This window comes from Pipistrellus kuhlii, unplaced genomic scaffold (genome assembly GCF_014108245.1).
Source record: "Pipistrellus kuhlii isolate mPipKuh1 unplaced genomic scaffold, mPipKuh1.p scaffold_m20_p_1, whole genome shotgun sequence".
Taxonomy (NCBI): Eukaryota; Metazoa; Chordata; class Mammalia; order Chiroptera; family Vespertilionidae; genus Pipistrellus; species Pipistrellus kuhlii.
Window position 1 is genome coordinate 21536980 of NW_023425404.1, and position 16103 is coordinate 21553082.

Sequence of the window (16103 nt, forward strand, 5' to 3'; positions counted from 1 at the left end):
CGTGTTTGAAGGTTATGTCAATACAAGTCAACGCCAAGCAAGATTTTAAACGAATGTTTAAAAACGACATTAATTATTACTAGACCCGATAACAAGACTGTAAAGGGGCTCATACTCCATGCCCAGGAATCAGAGAGCTGGAAACATTTGGAATGCAGCTTAAAGATGGCCATAATAGCTTTTCATTTATCCAAAGGTGGTTAGAAGGTTACCCTGACTTTTCTTCTCAGGCTAACTCCCAGTTCACCTCCTCACTTGCTGTGTTACAGGTTATCACTCCCTTCATTTCCCTTTCCTCTGATAGTGATTCAGCTATTATTTTATATATACATATAATGTTTTTATTGTTTTTAAAGAGAGAGAGGGACTGGGATCAAGCCAGCAACCTGGCCATATGCCCTGACCCAGAATCAAACTGATGACCTCTTGTTGCATGGATCAACACTCAACCACTGAGCCACACAGGCTGGGCCATGATTCAACCTTATTTCTCTCTATGGTGGAGTCTAGACTCAAGTCCAATTTTCCAGGCACAGTCTAATTATGGCTCAGTGGGGCTCATCATTCCCCTCACCTGAGGCTCCATGGTTGCAACTCTGAAGCCTAACACTGCAGTTTCATCTTTTTTTGGCATCCACAGCACCCTACTATTGTATATTCATTCACTGGACCCTACGCCTCAGGATGGTGGGGATTATGGCTCATTGTAATGTCCCTGTCATTTGTAAAAGGTTCTGGTGAATCCTGATGCTAGTTGGATGGATACATATATTGAATTTACTCTATGCCTCTGCCTAATTTTTTTATTCATGCTGTCAAGTCTTGTCACTTACATCTTGTTCTGATATAATTAGCTTTCTCAGACCCAAGTACAGGTTATATTTATTTCTTAAATTTGTTCCAGCACGGAGCTGTGAAAGAATATTATTTTTGGAGTAAAAAAGTGTGTTTGACACCTAGCTTTGATTATATCATTCAATAGCACAGATTTCTTAAGCAGTTATAATATGCCAGGTGCTACAGATATAAATATGAGGAAGGCAAGACCATGAGGCCACTTTACTCTTTAATATATATATATATATATATATATATATATATATATATATATATATATATATATATATATATATATAAAACATCAGTGATGAGAGAGAATCATTGTCTCCTGCATGCCCTACACTGGGGATTGAACCGCAACCCAGGCATGTACTCTGGGAATTGAACTGTGACCTCCTGGTTCATAACTCAATGCTCAACTACCAAGGCACGCCAGCCAGATCACTTTACTCTTAAGTGGATTAATTTTGGCAAAAAAAAATATAACCTCTCTAGATTCAAATTTTTCCATGAATGCAGGGATCTTTGGGTGTTTTTATTCACTCTAGTTATCCCAGCAATAAGAACATGATAGGCATATGGTTGGTGTTCAATAAATATTAGTGCAACAAGTGATTGGATCTCTAAGCTACAGTTTATTTTTTCCTATCAGAATCTCCTGGGAGGGCATTTATAGTTTGAAAACATAGTACCACTTTGTCCCACTGCCTAATGTTTGTATTTAGTCATGATGTTGATTGTTTGAAATCTAAAATAAAATTAAAGGAAAAATCTAAGATTAAAGGAAGACATGGTATTTGTCTTCATTTCAGAGGAGCAGGGGCTGCCCAAGGGTGCAGAACACTGTTCCAGATGGATTCTAATTTATTTGTCACCATACTTTGGGTATCATTGTTCACTGAGTTGCCTTGGCCACAGGAAATGAGACTCTGTCATGTATGTTGCTAAAGCTCAGCTACGTGAAACCTATCATCTCCCCGATGAACCAGTCTAGTGACCATCCAAAGAGAAAACATGATCCGACTTTCCAAGCTTATTTTGTTAACCTCAGCTCAGACCTGATGATGAGTACACCTTCCAGTGCTCATAAATTACTGCCTAAATAATTCTGTCCAGAGATGTTGCCTGTACTCACCTGAATGCTTTATATCATCTCTTACTCTACCTTGGACTATACTCATTGTAATATTTTCTTCTTGAAAATCACTTTCTTTGAGAAAAAACAAAACAGAGGGAGCAGAATTGAGGAATACTGCTTTCTCTTTTATTCACAAGTACTCACCAGTGGCTAGAGGAGGCTTATCTTGCTAGTGATCTGATGCTTAACTTTAGAAAGCATTTTTCCTTCCTGTGTATGAACAAGCATGAAAAATATGAGAGGCTTCCAGGTATGAAATATTGCTATGTGATTTTAGAAATGAATATATGCCTACAGGGAATTTGGGATTGGGATCATGAGCGCGCGCGCACACACACACACACACACACACACACACACACACAGTGGGTTGTATAGAGATGGACAGGGAGATAATTCAAGTGATGGAGGTTTGTTTTAGTGCGAGTGATACAGAGTTGATATCTGCTGGTGGAGGCTGAGTAACCACATTCCTCAGCTCACCATTAGTCATGAGAGCACAAGGCTAGAAGAATTTGAGGGGTTATCCAGGTTATTGCTGACACTCATAGATCAAATGACTACTAGACGATCCCTGGTTTCTAGCTTGAAATATGTCCAAAGAAGATTCCTGTCTTAACCTCGGCAACCTACATGGACATTTGACTACACAACCTTCACTTTGTCTAGCCCAAGTTTTCTAGCTTGGTTCAGCCCTTAGAAGAATGAAACCCTGTGAGGCAAGAACTGCCTTGGTGGCAGGAGAAAGGCAGCCCTGGGTGGTCTGGAAGGCTAGTGTGTGAGGACGGGGTGCTGTAGGAATACACAGGACTACAGGGTTTCTCACATTACTAGAAACTTCTTCATATATGTCTTCATCTAGGGAGAGAAAGCCTTGGTTTTATTATTATACTAGCTTCAAATCCTTAGGCATGCCAGGACCTGGTCAACTTCTTGAGTACATGTCCTTGCTTTTCTGAACAGGCCCACAGGCATGTTGAGTGTCTGGAGGGTACCCAGTAGATATCGTGTTAGGATGTAGTTTCTGTGTATTTGTCAGAAGTGAGTTAAATGCACCATCAGGTTAAATCCATAGGAACAAAATTATTCCTGAAAGGCTTGAGAGAAGAGCCGTTGTAGGGAGAGCCATGGATATTTCTTGCCTTTGTTTTTTAGGGTGAGCAGCACAGTTTCAATACTGATCAATACTCAATATGGCTCCTGCATTTCAGTCAGGTCAGGAGGGACTCAAAACTTATAAGTTTTGGACCAAATCTCCTGAGCAATCTCTGTCCCCAACTAGCTAGAAAATTAAGCCCCTCCAATGTGGAGCTGCACACCATCCCCATCAGGTGAGTCCCATTCTACCCATGTTCTGCTGCTTTCCCATGCAATGTTCCCTGGTTCTCTGGATGGCTGACAATAGTAATCACCAACAGTGATTGAGCATTTCTACTTCCCAGCCCTGGGGTTCCTGCTCCACCTAGAATATTATACTAATGCCTGCTGTAATAATATGAGGTGGGCTGGTGCCATTCTCACTCCCATTTCACAGATGACATTGAGATCTGGGGGAAAACTGACTTGCCCCAAGGACACACAGTGAGTGGCAGATCCAGCACACAAGTCTGTGTTCTACTCAAGCCCAGGCTCTTCACCTCTATAGTGTCTTGCCTCCCAGAATGATGGTGGGCAGGGTAGGCAGGATTGCTCTGATAGGCAGTCAATGCCAAGGCCAGAGCTGTCACAGGGTGATGCCGAAGGTTCAGGAATACATGGGAGAAATACAATGGCGGCTGCCATTTTTGGCCTCTAAAAGAGCCTATAATATAAATATGCAAATCAGGATTTTTGTATCATCTTGGTGGTGGGGAAACTGGCTCATATGCCAGGTTGGGCCCTGAAAAATCAAATGGTAGAGGAAGGAAAGAGAGTACAGAACTGACTTACTGGGAAATAAAGATTGAGGAAGCAGGAGAGAGAAAGAACAACTGACATGGGAGAAGGAGTGATGGGGGCAATGGGGACAGCCGGGACAGGATGAAGCTGAGGGTGGCACTCCCGGCTTTGGTTCTGCTTCAACACAGGAGTGAGGGGACACTACCAAGCCCCATTCATAGCTGCCAGCCTGGCTCTCTCTATTCAACTGCAACTCAGTTCAGGAGAACTTATGACCACAGGGCTCCTTTCCTCTGTGAATGTCTCAGGCTGTATCTGAGTCTTATCCTCAGATGATATGAAATGAGAAGTGATAGGACCCAGTGTGATTCTGAGCCAGGGGCAGTCACAGTGGACTGTCCAGTCATTTTAGAGTCAACACAGCCAGATGAAGTAATGAGGTTGACTAAATCTGGAGATAAAGAAGACACAACACTTTATGGCATTGCCCCGTGATATGGTCAAGGCCAAATCCGTGGCTGGAATATTTTCAAGGCAACCTGTACCCAATTAAGGTCAATGCATGGTAAATGCGGTGTTTTACTTTTGCTCTTTGCTAACAAGTTACATCAGCTCTGTCGCTGGAAGAATACAGCTGCCCATTCAGGACCCAGGCTACATGCCTTCTTCCTGTGAGGCCCCAGGAGAAAGCAGGGTGGGTGGAGTTACTAAACCGTGAAGAGGCTCACTCCTCTAAAGGGAAAGGAAAGGACTGGAAACCCCACCAAGACTCAGAGGTTACCCAGGGGTACAGAAGGGGTTTATAGGATATAGTATGACCAGACAATTTCCCCTTCCTTGGGGAGGTCCAAGTCTCAGTTGCATCACTCTGGCCTGCCCCAGTTTCCTTCAGGGGGGTTACCAGTGCCAGGCCTTTGACATGCAAATTCCATAATCTCACTGCTGATAAATGGTCCTACAGACAGAATGACTAAGTACTGTCCTGCCCAGTTGGCAATTTATCTAGTGCTCCCTGCCAATCCAAGTTTTACAGTTTTTTATTCTTAAAACCCCCAGAAGTGGGGAAAAATAGAATTGGCCTTACTAGAAAAACCTTACTAAATTGGGCTAAAAAAGTAGGAACTCTGGAGTTAAACTGCCTGGTCCAAATCCTGACCCTACTGCTTTAGTTATGTGACTTTGGACAGTTGCTTAATCTTGGTATACCTCAGTTTCCCTATCTGTACAATGACGATGAGAGTACATACCTCTGGGGTATTGAATAAGTTAATGAATTTAAAGTGTTTGGAACAGCCAAAGCCAGTTTGGCTCAGTGGTAGAGCGTCGGTCTGCGAACTGAAAGGTCCCAGGTTCAATTCCGGGCAAGGGCATATACATTGGTTGCGGGCACATCCCCGGTAGGGGGTGTGCAAGAGGCAGCTGGTTGATGTTTCTCTTTCATTGACGTTTCTAGCTCTCTATCTCTCTCCCTTCCTCTCTGTAAAAAAATCAATAAAATATATTTAAAAAAATAAAATAAAGTGTTTGGAACAGATAGAAAACGTGCACTAAATGCTAGCAATTATTATGAAGTGAAAACATCTTTGCAGTAAAAAATGGATCATCTCAAAGCAAAAGCTTTGTAGTTATTCTTTTAGTCACTTAGGCCTGCTTGTCTAGTGCAGTGTGGAATACCTTGAGAGGGTGGGGACAAATGGGTGTGGGGATGAGGACTACCTGGGGAGGACAACAGGGGGATAAGACCTAAAGATCTCTAAATATTCCTTATCCAAGAGGAAGGGGAGTTTGGGGAGAGGTTCAGGGTGATCTCCTCTTGACCTCATGCTGTCATCTGAGCTCAGGGAACCCATCAGTTGCTACAGCAGACTCCGCACTTGCTGATCGAGTGGCTTGTGGCCAGCCTGCCCAGGAAGTGCAGGCAGGCCACCGGCCTTGTGATCCTCAGAAAGGATGCAAGGTTTAGGAGAACTGATGAAAGATGTGAAACTGATCTCTGACCCTGGGAGTAAGAGACTGTTATTAAATATCCTGAATATCCTCTCTCCTCACATTTAAAAGAGAAATGAGGAAGAAGCAATGGAATCCTGTCATAGCAAACTGATTGGCTGTCAATAATCTGTCTGGTAGATCTGAAATTATCTTAAGAGAATGGACTTAGCCCAAACTGACTCATGTAGCAGGCTGGAGAACAGGTTGTGAAGAGGGAAGCCGCTGAGTAATCACAGACTCATCAAAGAGGACTGTGGGTCCCTCACATGGCCGTGATAATGGATTCTGTAAACATGCCCAGGAGGCACGCTTTCTTCTTTATGGTTCCTTACCAGTGGGAGACAAACCTTAGCAAGCTAATCACCTCACAGAGCAGAAGACCCAGAACTGCAAAGTAGCTATGTTATAGACCAAAAAGTCCCAAGGTCAGAATGATCCCTCCTTTTCCAGAAGTCTGTTGGGATAGTACTTCAAAGATTTAGACTCTAGAGTGGATTCATTCCTTAACAAGTCAGAAACCTTTGGGTAACCAATAACTCAACTCTTCTGAGCCTCTCTTTCACTCTTATTTATAAAATTAGAGGCCCAGTGCACAAAATTCATGCATGGGGTGTGGGGTGTCCCTCAGCCCAGCCTGCACCTTCTCCAATCTGGGACCCCTTGAGGAATGCCCAACTGCCCGTTCAGGCCCAATCTCAGGATGGGCAGTCAGACTTCCCTCTCACAATCCAGAACTGGCTCCCAACTGCTCGCCTGCCTGCCTGCCTGATTATCCCTAATTGCTTCTGCCTACCAGCCTGATCACCCCTAAACACTCCCCTGCCACCCTGATCAATGCTGGCCTGGTTCCCCCCCCCTACTGCACTCCCCTGTTGTCCTGGTTCCTCCCCAACTGCCCTTTCCTGCTGTCCTGGTCCCCCCCAACTTCTCTCCCCTGTTTGCCTGGTCCTCCCCCCTCCCCAAACTGCCCTCTCCTGCAGGCCTGGTCTCCAACTGCCCTCCTTTGCAGGCCTGGTCCCTCCCAATTATTCTCCCCTGCTGGCCTGATCGTCCACAACTGCCTTCCCCTGCTAGCCATCTGGTGGTGGCCATCTTGTGTCCACATGGGTGCACCCATCTTTCACCACATGGAGGTAGCCATCTTGTGTGTTGAGTGATGGTCAATTTGCATATTACCCTTTTATTAGATAGGATGTGCTTCAATAGTCATACTAGACTACAGTAGTGGTAAAATGACCTGCCTCACTTCCCAGGGATATTAGGAAGATCTAGTGAAAAGTGTCTAAGTGAGAGTATCTAGGAAGGGTTAAGTGCTAAACAAAACTAAAATGGAGGTTCCTAGCTCTCTACTAATTCAAGTCACTTACCACCTTGGAATGAAAAAAGAACCCCCAAGGACTCTAGCTAGGTAGTTCAGTTGGTTAGCATATCATCCTGATACATCAAGTTTGTGGCTTCCATCCCCAGTCAGGGCACACACAAGAGTCAACCAATGAATGCATAAATAAATGGATCAACAAATCTATGCTTCTCTCTCTGAAATTCTCAAATCAATAAATAAAAAATAATGTACTGCATAGGGAATAGAGTCAGTAATAATAATAAAAAATTTTAAAAAAAGAACCCCCAGAAGAAACTGTTAATACTAGCCAGCCACCCCTTGCTGCTCTATAACTGCCCATCCCTTTCGTAGTTAGAGGGAGGTCATGTACTAGCCAATCAAATGTGAGCCATTGATGCATGTCTTTTCTCAGCAAGATGGTTAGGTAGCAAGCACGTCCTCCATCCACTCTTCTTTGTCATGGCAACCTTGGAAGCTACCTTTTCCAAATGGCATAGTTATAAGATGGAAGAAGGCTGTTGAACTTGCACCATATTTTATGTGAAGGAGAAATAAATATATCTAGCTCCTGAGAGCTCAAGGGTTGGTCTGTTGCAGCAATGTTTAACAGTCATTCCTGTGATTCAGAACAGACATCTTGGTAAGAGGAAGGCCATGTTCATTTTTAAGGGATACACTAAAGGTTATGTCAACCTTTCCTCTCAGGAGTTTGCTTTAAGTCAAGATGTTCTAACCATTCTGCTCACAGCTATTCATTGTATCCACTGGATATCTACTCTTCTAGAGGGGATGGAATAAATCCTTCTAGACAAAAAAAATTTCTTTTTGCTACAAAATGCATTTATTTCCAGCAAGATAAAATTCCCCAACTGCATACATGGGTACATATAAGATCCTTCTTTGATAAATGTCCTGTTTACAAGAGCCATTTCTAATTATGAAGATGCACAACCAAACAAACATTTCCATCTCTTAAAATATAATTTAAATAAACTGCTAATGTATAAGCCATAAGTCTGGTCACTGACATGAGTGGCATGCGATTCTTCACGGAGGAGTCCAGAGCAACAACGGTGAGATTCCACAAGCCAGCAGGCAGCAAGCACCTCTAGTTCATCTGCTGGCTGTGTGGGTGGTTGCTGTGTGGCAGTGAGCCTTGTGTGAAAACAGCTGAGTACAAAGAAGTATGGCATGTGCAACGTGGAGAGGCATTTCACAAAATGCAAACACCCTTCAGGTAAATCAATGGACTGTGGAATGAAAACGTGGTGTACGCATATCTGTTTACACTAGCCCACCAGGCTCTCAATATCATGGCACCATCTCACTGGGCACCTAATAAATATCAAGGTAAGGATAAGAGAATAAATTGGAATGTTGTCTTGGTGCCCAACATCTGTTTTCAAGATTGAGCTTTAGGTTATAATTTTTTGCATACCATATTATTTTTTTTCCTTCAGAGTAAATAGTTCTATTTGGAAAGCCACCCGTTTCCTTATCTTTAGATTCTTCATTAGCATTTAGAGACTCCTTACAGACGGCCAGTCTTAGGAGCTCATTGGCTTACAGATTTAAAGAGCACAGACAAGTCCATACAAAGTCTTGATTTGTCCCTTGAAAATATTCTGTTTGGCTCAGAATATTCTCTAGGATATAGTTTATTCTTCACAACTTTTCTCCTTTGGGTTCCTCTTAATATCCCAAGCCTGAAACAGCCTTGGAAACTCATAGGCTGATCAGTGTATTTCGTCATGAACTCTTCATTTCAGTACTATTTCCAGTGCCATGGCTCCCTCAGAACTTGAAATAGTTGCTCTCTTGAAGTTCCGTCCCTCGGAGTCCACCATCTACTCCCTGACATTAAGGTTCTTGCTCTAACGCGGATGCTGGGGAATTCCCCACAAAGGAAATCCCTGGAAAATTGGCATCCCCTTGCGATTCTCACCACTCTCTCCTTCCATCAGGCTAAGGTTGCAATTCCGGAGACACAAAGGAAAAGTTTCTAAACTCATCTTGGTTAATCATCGGGAGATGTCCCTCATCAATTGGGGTTAAAATTGGCTCTTCTTTTATGAAGTCGGGGTCAAAATTACTGACATCTTCTCGGGATTTCTGTCAACAAGGAAACAAGGGTCAGATTACCCACTTGAGGACTTTCTCTCGTCTTCCATGAGTCTTAGCCCATCGAGTGCAGAGAACTGCTCTGCCACTCACACTGTAGCATTATTTACAGTCATAACAATTATGATTACACAGCATTTTATAGTAAATCTACTGCATTGTGTATAATTATGGCATTTGGTAACCACCAATTCACTAGCCCCATGAAAATCCTGCTGAGTAAGGACAGCCGGAGGCTGGGAGGCTAAGGAATTAACTTGGTCACCTGATCCAGCTGGCTCACTCACCCTTTACTCTCCATTTCACTGAGGAGCCACTGCTCCACAGGCCTTACCGAGAGGCACATTTGCCAATGGAGGCTGAGTTCACACTCGCCCCACTTCTTGTTCGTACCCAGGTCTGTGTGCTTGAAGGGATTTTCTCGGAAGACTTTTCTCGGAAACTGAGTTTAGGGAACAACGGCCTCTTCCTTTACCCACCTGCGAGATTCTATGCCCAGCTGGCAGAAACTCTCTTATCCCAAGGGAGATGGCAGGTGGCTGCCCATTAAAGGCAGTGGCGTTACTTTTGGGTGCTTGGTGTCCGACCTGGTAAGCTCTTACACATTAAGTCAATTGTGTGCTTGGAAATGCTGGTATTTTTACATCTTTATAAACTACGCTGAAGAGGTCATTTCTGCTGCTATTATACCTCTCCCTTCTCTTACTTGAGTCAATGATACTTTTCTCTCCACCTCTGGAGCATCCCTCAGCCCCTCCCTAACTCTTGACCTTCTGCTAACCCAGCATCTCTGCCTTCCCATGTGGAGCTCTAGACACACAGCTAAGAAAGAGCTGACTTCTCAGACCAGGAGCTGGACCACCCTCAGGAAGGCTGCCCCACTCAGCTTGGGGAGGTACCTCTGGTGCTCTTGGTTTTTCTTCAGACAAAAGGGACTTGGCCTAGTCTGGCCTCAGCTCTGCGCTAGAGTAGCAGGCAAGATGCGAGAACATTGTGGGAAGTAACCTGGGCACGTGGTGCTGACTCTGGGGTGAGGCTGCCCTGCCAAGTGTCAGGCTGCACGTGGGTGTTTCATGGGGAACCATCCCGTTGCTCATTAGACTTTGGTCGAACACTATGATATCAAGGAGAGAGGCAAGTCTGCTGTGATGGGCATGGACACTTACGATTCTGGGTCTGAAAGGCGGTTCTAGTTGGCGATGGTTCAGCTGGGCCCAGTCTATTTCCTTAAAGAAAGGATGTCTCAAGATGGCGTGCTCGCCTCCCTGAGTCAGGCTGCCCAAGCGCATGGTGGGGTTCTTGGTCATGAACTGTGAGAGAGGGGGAGAAAGAGAGTCGATCATTCAGTCATTTACCACTAGTACATCACAGAAGGTGGGCGCCCCCTCTGGCAGAGAAGCCCCAGGGGGCTTTCGGGCTGATCTTGCTTAACTCGTTGAATTTTCCATCAAGGGCAGCACAGCCAGGGTGAATCATCCCTTAAAGGTGCAGCTGCTTGTGTATTTACGGCCTTCCCCACTTCCATTTCAGATGTGGCTACTAAAATAAAGCTGAAGGGTCCAGTTTTCTGTAAATACCATGTATTTTTCTTTCCTCTTTGAAGAAAAGAAACTCTTTATAAAGTAGTGAGCCTTTCTCCAACTCCGCAGTTGTAGACAGCCCACATCTTATGAATGGGGCTACTTTTAGGAACAGCTGTGCCATTTTCCTGACTGGCTGGCCGGGATTCCCACTCTCTGACAAGACCACAGAGAGAAGAGTGAGAGCCATTGTTTTGAAGATCTCTGTGAAGAAGCCGCAAGGGTGAAAAACTTACCCACTCTGTGTTCTGGCTCTCGGATAGACAAAGTTGCCCACTTTTCTTTAAGTAACAAAGATATCATGGTTTTAAGCGAGAAGTGTTTTGTCTTTTTGTTTTTTTCCTTCAAGATGCTCCCTTCTTCCCTGTCCTTTCATCTCAAAATGTTTAATGACTGAGAATCTTGCTACATGAGCCAAAAACTAAAACAAGCATCATCACATTCAATGTGTGTATATAAACCTCATGTCTTCATCTCATTTGGGAAACTCTCCTGGGGCTGTGCTCCTGTCAAGATGTTTGGGCTAAATCTACTTTCACAAAATGGCCAATTAAAGGTGTTCTGATCACATCCTGACCAGGGACTACACGGGATAATTCGCTTTTCACGGCCAAAATGTGATTTTGGATTTCAAAGACCCTGAAGCTAACTTAATTTCCCATTTTAAAAAGAAAATTGCCTCGGGTAACATGTTTTGGTTTTGGTTTTAAATTTAAATCGTGTTGTCTTTGAACAAGTTTATGACACCTGATGACAGGCCCTGAGCACCCCTTTCCAGGTTTGATTGATGGATACAGGACAAAAGTGATGCTGTGCTCATAGAAACTGCTTTGGAGTGGAAATTTCCAGAGTCAATACAAAGGCGATCTTGTGGAAGGTGCAGACGTGAAAAGGTGGTGTTAGAGGTTAGAGGCAGCCGCGCTGCCATGCCAGGTGTCAGCTGCAAAGCCTCCAGTGTTGCTTCAGCTGAAAAGGATCGAATGGAGAAAGGAGGTGGCGGCAAAAGTCCTTGAGCAAATCCGAAAGGATGGGCCTCAGGAAATGCTGAAACAGCTTTAGAGGGAAGCCGATGAAAAGGGGAGCCCCGGATGGGGTTGACAAGGGATGCGGCCACAGGACTGAAAGGGGAGCGGAAAGGGAAAGGAGCCTCCGAGCTCCACGGGTCCAACCAGAGCAGCTGGCTCTCCAGGCAGGTGCAGCGGTCAGCGTGGAGGCAGGTGACACATAGCTCACAGGTAACTCAGTTCTGTGAGAGCGAGGGGCTCTGCTGCGCGGGCTCTCCCGGGTGTTGGGAGTATCATTATCAGCTGCTCAGCAAGGAAAGGGAAATGCACACATGAAAGAAACAGGTAGATCAGAAGTCAATGGGATACCATCCCTAATAGAAGAGTAGCATCTATTCTAAAAACGAATCAACCAAAATCTGTGTTTTTAAAAACTCAGGATCCAAGGATGGGAGAACAGATCCAGATGGCTTGTGGGAAATTCCCAGGGGGCCTGCCAGTGATGCTAGCAGAGGACAGCTGTGACTGTGCAGGTACAACTTGTTCTTCTGGGCAAGAGGAAGAGCACACGGCTCTGGATGTCAGGATGGCAGAAACACCAGAGTGTGAGAAACCCTGCCCATTCTCCCCTGCCCCAGCACTAGAGGCCAGCTTCCACAGGGCAGTGAGGAGAGGTGTTGCCTGAGGAAAACTAGACCAGCTCTTGGCGGTTGCTCTAAAGCACATGTGTCAAACACAAGGCCCGCGGGCCAAATCCGTCCCGCCAGGCCTTGCAATGTGGCCCGCACCGCGCTGTCATCACTGCACTCCGCTGCGTTTCCATCACAATGACAGTTTATGACTGTTCAGTAAACCATTCGGCCCGCGATTTAGGCTGGATTTTAGATTTTGGCCCCTTCTCTGATTGAGTTCGACACCCCTACTCTAAAGACTGCATCCCTGGAAATGGAGATGGGCAGAATAACCCTTTCACTAGCTTGATACTTTCTCTCAGGGTTCTGATAAGTCCTTTTGAATAACAAAGCATTTTTGTTTTGACCTTTAATAGCTTGTCTCGAGCCCTTAAATACAACCATCCACTTAAAGTTTAATTCAGTTCCATTTACAGAGGTTGACGGGTGTCTACTCTATTCAAGGTGGCGCATTAGGCCTCATGCAGGTACAGATGACAAGAACAGCGGGAGTGATATGATGAAGGAGCTGATCAGAGAAGGGGGAAGAAGCAAGCAAGCTTTATCCACAATACACAGCTGGATGGAATGAGAAGAGAGAGCAAAACCCTGGGGGGACTTTGAAGAAGAACTGGATAAAGAGCATTGGGGACTGGTGGTGAGAAGGCAAATAACGGCCTCATGGAAGAGGTGGCATTGGATGAGAGATAGGCAGATGGATAGAATGAATATAGGCACACTGTCTTCCACCATCATGCCTAACACAGTCAGCACAGATGCATGCAGGAACCTGGTCTATTGGTGGAGAAGCTCATGGCATGGCAAGGCTGGCATATAGGGATGGTTGAGGAACCAGGGGGCAGCCAGTAGGATCCATCAGAGTGTGTGAAGGGGTGAGTGACAAGAGCTGTGCGGTGATTCGGGAGGTGACTCTTCCACAGTCTGATGAATACAGCCCGAATGGAGGGGTCAGACACTGGTGGCAGATGAGCAGTTGAGGAGGTTGAGGCAAAAGCTGAGAAGACATGACAAATTCAGAAGCTGGAAGAGGGTCTGGTTAGTGGGGAGGAAAAGCTGGGAGCAAGTCCTGCAGGGCCTGTGGACGAAGAACAAACACAACCCACCCCGCCGGGAGCAGAGAGAAGGGCCAAGGGGGGTGTTCAAGAACTAAGGGGCCATCTGCACTGGTCAGCTGACAGAGCTGTGGTGTTGGGTAACAGAGAGAGATAAAGGGCAAAACCGATTTCTCTGAGTGGTATTAATATTAATGGAAGTCCTGACCAGTATGCTCAGTGGTTAGACTGTTGGCCCCCACACTGAAGGGTCATAGGTTTGATTCCTGGTCAAGGGCATGTACTTGGGTTTCTGATTTGCTACTCACTCCACCCCCCGGAATTGAGGCACATGTGGGAGGCAACCACTTGATGTCTCTCTCACTCAATGTTTCTCTCTCTCTCTCTCTCTCTCTCTCTCTCTCTCTGTCTCTCTCTCTCTTTCTCCCACTCTCTCTGAAAAGCAATGGGGAAAAAAATTCTCTGGTGAGGATTACCTAAATAATTAAATAAAATATTAATGAAAGTAGTTGTAATGTATTTTTGTCAAAGGAACAAAACCAAACTATCGAACATTTCTCAAGACCTACAATATACAGCCCTAACTAATTTGGTTCAGTGGATGGAGCATCGGCCTGCAGACTGAAGGGTCCCAGGTTCGATTCCGGTCAAGGGCATGTACCTTGGTTGTGGGCACATCCCCAGTGGGAGCTATGCAGGAAGCAGCTGATTGGTGTTCTTAACTCTCTATCCCTCTCCCTTCCTCTCTGTAAAAAAAAAAAAAAAAAAAGTAAAAAAAAAAAAAAAGACCTACAGTATATAGATTTGGGAGGTTGATGGCTCAGCTTTGTATTTCAGGTATAGAGACATCCACGTGGAGATGACTGGCTGTGTAAGTCTGGGTGCAACAGGGGGTAGAGAGCTAACCCTGAGAGCAAGAGCTAAAACTAGAAGGGCAGCAGGATTAAGGAGAGGGAGAGAGAGTGCTGAGACTGGCCCAGGCCTCAGACATTTTGTTTGGCCCATATAGTGTGTTTTAAAATACCTTTAATTACTTGCCACACATTTAAAGACTAGGAAATGTCTCATCACATAAAAGTCAAGTTTTCCAATTTCTCTTGGAAAATGGGATATTCTGGAACACTGGACCTTTTTCTGGATAAAAGAAGCCTGGGGTTGAACAGTGGCTGCCTCTTTAAAGTGGCAGATGGGCTCTGGTCGGCCATGTCCCACCACTCCTGGCTGGCTCTGCTCCCTGACTGGATGGCTCCTGTGCCCTGGCCCCGAGTGAGAAGAGAGCCAGGGCAGCAGTGGGAGGGGCTCCTGAAGAAGCAAGAGGAGAACAAATAGCAAGAAACAGAAACCTGGACAGGGACCATTTCCAGGATGACACTGCAGCCCCTCTATGACTACCCCCTCTAAAGATTCAGAGATGGGGAGTTAAGGGATCAGGTGACATTAGTCCCTGGCCTGAAGTCTTTGGCAGGACACAGTGGTAGAGGGGTACAGGGTTGGGGACCAAGGAGCTGCTGGCCTGGGGCCAGGCACAGGACTCTCCTAAGCAGGGTGTCCCTGCTGCTGAGAAGTTAATGGCATGATCCTTTCACTGAAAATTTCCTTTATTTACTTATGTCCCTAAGGGGACCCAAATGCCAAACAAGTTAACAATGTTTGAGCAATCATTTGTCTTTGTCTAAGGTCTACTTAAAGTTTGCCTCACCTCAACTGACCTCCTTCCTGACCATGGGCCCAATGAGAAAGTCAGCCAACGAGGAAAATAAAGTGTCTTCATGAAAGATTCTGGACACATTTACTGAAGGAGGCAGGAGTTTTCTAGGGTCAATAAAAGCACTTTACAAGCTGCAAAGAGTGAGGAGGCCAGGGTGGAAAATCTGACTCCACCCCAAATGTAAGTGTCAAGCTGACTGGGAAGCAGGGGCCAGAGGGTGATCCAGAATGCATGGGCTCCTCTCGAATTCCCCTGCCTCCTGAGGCCCTCTTTAAGGTGGAATCTAACCACACGCTGCGGGAGGAATTAGAGGCACACCTGAGCTCAGAATGAGGAACTCGGCAGTTCTGTCAGGGCCACAGAGAAACTGACCACAGGGGAGAGCAGTCAGCCACGCACCTTCCCGAAAGAAGTTCTACAGTGAAATGTAAGAGGCTTAGGGCAGGTTTGTACAAGAATGTCCTGGGAAGCCTACGGTAAACTAGGGAAACATGTGAAAAATAGAAGAGCTATTAACTGACGGTTAGGCTCGCAGTTCCATGATCTGTGTCGGTCTACCCGTTCCCATCGTCAACGAGCTTTGTGACCTTGCACACATTTCTTAACTTCTCTGGGCCTCGCTTCTCCAACTATGAAATGGAGATTTCCCTGTATCTCAGAACGCTGCCATGACAAGTAAATGGGATAATCCACATAAAATGTACATCACGTAGAAGCCCTTGAAAAAAGGCCCTATCAGTAAGCCTCTTGTTAAACCAG

At 45.4% G+C, this 16103-nt stretch overlaps 1 protein-coding gene across 3 annotated transcripts in view; it reads right to left on the reverse strand.

Moving 5' to 3' along the window:
- PRKCH (protein kinase C eta) overlaps positions 1-16103 on the reverse strand; it is a 245639-nt gene that overhangs the window by 11655 nt on the left and 217881 nt on the right. For 2 of the 3 annotated variants that reach the window (XM_036434712.2, XM_036434721.2), the window contains 2 exons: positions 10475-10618; positions 8006-9299 (listed from right to left, as the gene is read on the reverse strand). In XM_036434712.2, the coding sequence (XP_036290605.1) occupies positions 9153-9299; positions 10475-10618 (291 nt within the window). In that variant the 3' untranslated portion in view covers positions 8006-9152. Of the gene's footprint in view, positions 1-8005; positions 9300-10474; positions 10619-16103 lie in introns of those variants that run through there. The other variant, XM_045579958.1, reaches the window with a different exon arrangement.